Raw genomic sequence first — 4,568 nt, forward strand, 5'->3', positions numbered from 1 at the left:
CCCCCCCCCCCCCCCCCCCCCCCCCGTTCCTTCCTGAAGGAGCAGGTGCTGGTTGGGCCTTGTCCTTGCATGGATGGTGGGCGGCACGCCGTCTCCTCTTCTTGTCTGGGTACTTTATTTTGTTCGTCAGCCTGCAGTGCGGTCTGGGGGGGGAGGGCGGGGGGGGCGGGGTCCACACGGGTCACCCACCCACACGGCCAAAGCGCCCTCTCCAGGGAGGCCTCTCACATGGCACGCTGCTAGAACCGTCGGGCTTGGAGAGGGTGATCTTCAGGGCGGGGTCCTGGAAGGGGGTCGCAGGTCCTGACCCCCCCACCCCCCACCCCGAGGTCTGCAGGGGTCTGGACCGGAAAGCTTATTTACGAGTGGCAGCTACGTGTTTACCTCCTCAGATCCGAGAGTGCCTGGAGTTTGGATGAATCTTCCAGAGGCGGAAACTCGCTCTTCAGCGGATACAGTGACCAGCAGAAGGGCTGTGAGCAGAAGCCGTCGCCGGTGCTGTCATACCAGAAGAGGAGGAGGAAACGGAGACACGTACGAACACACCGCACCCCGGGGAGGGGCCTCCAGCTGCCCACGTGATGACCCCGGGGGACAAGGGAGTCACCCTGCTCAAGGGGTGCCAGCCCTGGAGACAAAGGACCCCGCCGGGCCACCCCGAGTGCAGCCCCCCGGGTCAGGCGGCCGGCTGCTGGGGACAAGCGCCCGTTCCTGAGGACAGGTGGACACACTGTGCCCTCTGCCCCGGGAGTTCGCTGGGCCAGAGCGCCTCTGTGCGGCCCAAACCTCTTCCAGGGGCCGCGCGCCAGGAAGGCACTGACCCCATTCAGGCAGCAGCAATTTCTCCACATGTGACGGCTCTGAGCTGCTATATCCGAGTAATCATTTAACTATAAACAAATTAAGGGGCGCCTGGGGGGCTCGGTCGGCTGAGCGTCCGGCTTCAGCTCAGGTCAGATCCCACAGTCTGTGGGTTCGGGCCCCACGTCGGGCTCTGTGCTGACAGCTAGCTCAGAGCCTGGAGCCTGTTTTCAGATTCTGTGTCTCCCTCTCTCTCTGACCCTCCCCTGCTCCAGCTGTCTCTGTCTCTCAAAAATAAAATAAAAAGCAATAAAAACAAAACAAAACAAAACTTAAAACGTTATTTGACACAGCTGAACGTGGTGTGCAGACGCGGACCCACACGGAGGCCACGCTGTCGTGCGGGAGGAGGGGCCGAGGGGACGCAGACCCAGCCCAACCTCAGATCAGGACACTCAGTTTTGAACCACGTTACTACAGTCCTCTCGAGGATTTGGCAAAGATTTATTTTTTTTAATTTCCAGTCTTTTGAAGTAGACACAGGTTTGCTTAGGATCACGCGGCCTCTAAGAGCACGTGAGCACCCAACACCGAGGGAAGCGGAACCCAGCCATCCGGGCGCGGGGCGGGGAGGGCACCGAGCAGGGCGCGGGGCGGGAGCCCCACTGTCCCAGGTCCCCCCCACAGACAGGACCCCCCTCCCCCACCCCGAGGGAGGCCCCAGCCTCGTGTCCCAGCAGCACAGGGGAGCCTGTCTGTTCCTTGGATTCTACTGCGTGAGCGGGAACTCCGTGTAGGAGTGACACGTCTCCAGGAGACAGGCCGCACCGCGCACACGCAGGGCCTGTAACCGTGTGAAGATAAGGCCACAGTATTTGGGAGAAACCCTGTATGTAGTCATTTTAATAAACATCCATTCTTTGCAAATATAAAGTATTGTAACTAGCTGGTTACAGAGAACATTAAAATACTACGTACGTCGTATCTCGCGTGTTAACGTTGTTTACTTATTTATAATATCCGGACGATTCACTACCGATCATTACAGGAGATGTTAATCAACAGGACATGCGCGCTGACCGAGCCCAGGAACCAGTACAGGCTCGCTCGTCCTCGGTCTTGTCTCCCTGCCATCCTGCTGGAGGACGGGGCGCGGCGTGGAGAGAGCAGCGCGGCGGGCAGCCCTGCACGGCCCCAGCAGCGTCGCCGCCGCCGCCGCGGGGAGGAGCCGGGCTCCGAGGCTGCATCAGAAGGTGCTGGTGGAGGTGGGCAGACGCCTTCCGATGTAGATCCTTCAGAGAGAGCGGGCCAGCGTCAGTGTGGGCGCGCTCGCCGCCTGCCGGGGCCGGGCCAGCGGCCACCTCGTCTGGAACATTTTCTCGTCAATCGTAATCGTCCTGGCGTGTGGCGTGACCCCACGCAGGGGACTCCCCCCGCGCTCAGCACAGACAGGCCACGAGGCGCCTGAAACCCGCTCAGGACAGAATGGCTGTCTCATTCCCTTCATCTCCAAGCTGCCCCAGCGGCTCCAAAATGAGCCCCAGCCCTGCAGGGAGCCGCCCCCATCGACCAGAGGGGACTTGGCTGCAGAAACGGCCCTGAAACGAAGGCCCGAGCCAGGCACTGAAGCAGCGGCGGCGGCCGTGCCCCCCGGGGTCCGCACTTCGAGCTGGGCACCGGGCTGGGCACCGGGCGGCATCAGCCAGGACAGAGCTGCGCTGCAGACAGACTCGGGGGGGGGGGGGGGGGGAGAGGCAGCTGGGCAAACCCCCCCCCCACACACACACACAAGGCTGCTGCCCCGGCCTCGGGGTCCCAGAAGACGAGGGCACTGTGCTGGGGGGCTCAGCCAGGAAGCCCAGGCTGCGAGACCGCCGCCCGCCCCTCCCCCAGCACCCAGGCCGGGGCCACTCCCAGCCAGCCGCAGCGGCCGCGGGGGACCTCAGGGGGCGCAGAGGCCCCGGCCCCCTACGCCCACGAGACCTGCCTGCGCCGCGGGAGGTGCGGCCCTGGACGCGGGGCAGTCCACGCGGACAAAGGGGCCCCTCCAGGGTCAGAGCTCGGTGCAGGTGACAGAGGCAGGAGTCCTGGGACCCACCCCCCGGGGGGCGGCCGCACTCACCCCAGCCCGATGGCCAGCAGGTGCGAGAGCAGCAGCGACGGGAGGAAGACCTTGAGGAACTCGGCCGAGAAGATGCCCCCCTTCTTCATCACGCTCGTGTTCCGCATGCTGAGCGTGGCCGTGCGCCTCGGGTGCTTGAAGAGGAGCTCCCTGCGGGGGGAGGCGGGGAGTGAGGCGCCGCGCCCCGCGCCCAGGCCCGCCCCTCCGCACCGAGGACACTCACTTGGGGGGGACGTTCTCCGGCCGGCTGGACCAGTCCCAGATCCAGTCGGAGCTCTTCTTCAAGATGCTCTCCACTTCTTTCCTTCTCTCCATGTAATCTTCCTCCGACTAGGACAGACCAGCGCGCGCCCATCAGCCCCACGCGGCCGCCCCCGAGCCGGGCAGGGGGCCCACGGGTGGGGGGGCGGACAGCGGGCCCTCACTTCCGCCCACGTCCCTCCTTTCCGGACAGACCCCGAGGCTGCAAAAACTGTCCCCAGGAAGCAACATGAAGTGAGGACAGAGGACCAAGGGACCACACAACGTCGCTGTGAGACAAGAAAACAAAAATCTAAAACTCCAAACAGGCTGTGGCTCTGAAATGGCACACGGCACCTTGATCAAGTTTAAGAGAACAATTTTTAATTGATGTTCAGCAGACTGAAAAAACAAAAACTTACATATATGCCCTGTGATTTCAAGCTACATCTTAAAAAGTCAGACAAGAACTTATTAAGGGGAATGAAGAGAAGGACCACGGGTGGTTTTCTCTTTTCTGCTTTTAGAACCTCCGCCCGGGGCACCCGGGGGCGCAGCCGGTTTACTGTCCGCCTCTTGAGTTTGGCTCAGGCTGATCTCACGGTACTTACTTTTAGCCCAGAAATGAGTGTGTATATATAGACCTCAAAACTTGTCTATACCTTAGTATCTCCTATAATTCCTTTTTAAAAACTGAAAAAGAAACACTAAAAATTTTGGAAATACTGTAGAATGTAGTAGCAAAACCAGCCAGCTGCCTGGGGGCGCCTGGGGCACCAGGGACAGTCCTGGGCGAGCCTAGGTGGGAGGGAGGCCTGAGGGGAGACCCCACGGGATCAGCGGACTCAGTGGTACTGACTTCAAGCCCTCGCTTCCTGAGAGACTGGAATAAACATGGGAAAGGAAGTCAACTGTTCGTGTTACCGTAAGTACCAAGGAAAACACCCAAAGAAAACACTTCCCAGGGGCGCCTGGGGGGCTCAGTCAGTTAAGCATGGGACTTTGGCTCAGGTCATGATCTCGTGGTTCGTGGGTTCGAGCTCCGTGTCGGGCTCTGTGCTGACGGCTCAGGAGCCTGGAACTGCTTCAGATTCTGTCTCCCTCTCTCTGCCCCTCCCCCACTTACACTCATAAAGCATTAAAAAAAAAAAAAAAACCACTTCCTGTTCATCCCAACATGCACAGATGCCGCAGGGAGGGGGAGCTGGGGTGGGGAGCCCCGCGACCCGGCTGGAGCACCTGGTGTGTAAGACCCATTAGCTGGTGGAGCAGACGTCAGAGCGGGCTCCACACGTGAACATTGCCAGTACCAGTCAGCACAGCCTGAGGCATTGTTTCTAGAAGCATCTACAGCATCAGTCGAGGAAAGGGTATGTGGGCCGGGGTGGGGGGGGGGGGGGTGCCG

The 4,568-nt window shown here is 61.0% G+C and overlaps 2 protein-coding genes across 2 annotated transcripts in view; one reads left to right on the forward strand and one right to left on the reverse strand.

The window, feature by feature from the left end:
* PPP2R2D (protein phosphatase 2 regulatory subunit Bdelta) overlaps window positions 1-973 on the forward strand; it is a 21,335-nt gene extending 20,362 nt beyond the window's left edge. The window contains exon 7 of the mRNA XM_029932807.1: window positions 393-973. Coding sequence (XP_029788667.1) covers window positions 393-582 — 190 coding nt within the window. The 3' untranslated portion in view covers window positions 583-973. The remainder of the gene's footprint in view (window positions 1-392) is intronic.
* A 313-nt stretch (window positions 974-1,286) lies between these two features.
* The window catches only part of BNIP3 (BCL2 interacting protein 3), an 11,743-nt gene continuing 8,461 nt past the window's right edge, over window positions 1,287-4,568 (reverse strand). Inside the window, exons 4-6 of the mRNA XM_029932808.1 lie at window positions 3,147-3,253; window positions 2,924-3,073; window positions 1,287-2,093 (exon numbers count right to left, since the gene is read on the reverse strand). Coding sequence (XP_029788668.1) covers window positions 2,048-2,093; window positions 2,924-3,073; window positions 3,147-3,253 — 303 coding nt within the window. The 3' untranslated portion in view covers window positions 1,287-2,047. The remainder of the gene's footprint in view (window positions 2,094-2,923; window positions 3,074-3,146; window positions 3,254-4,568) is intronic.

The sequence above is a fragment of the Suricata suricatta genome, chromosome 2 (assembly GCF_006229205.1).
Source record: "Suricata suricatta isolate VVHF042 chromosome 2, meerkat_22Aug2017_6uvM2_HiC, whole genome shotgun sequence".
Lineage (NCBI taxonomy): Eukaryota > Metazoa > Chordata > Mammalia > Carnivora > Herpestidae > Suricata > Suricata suricatta.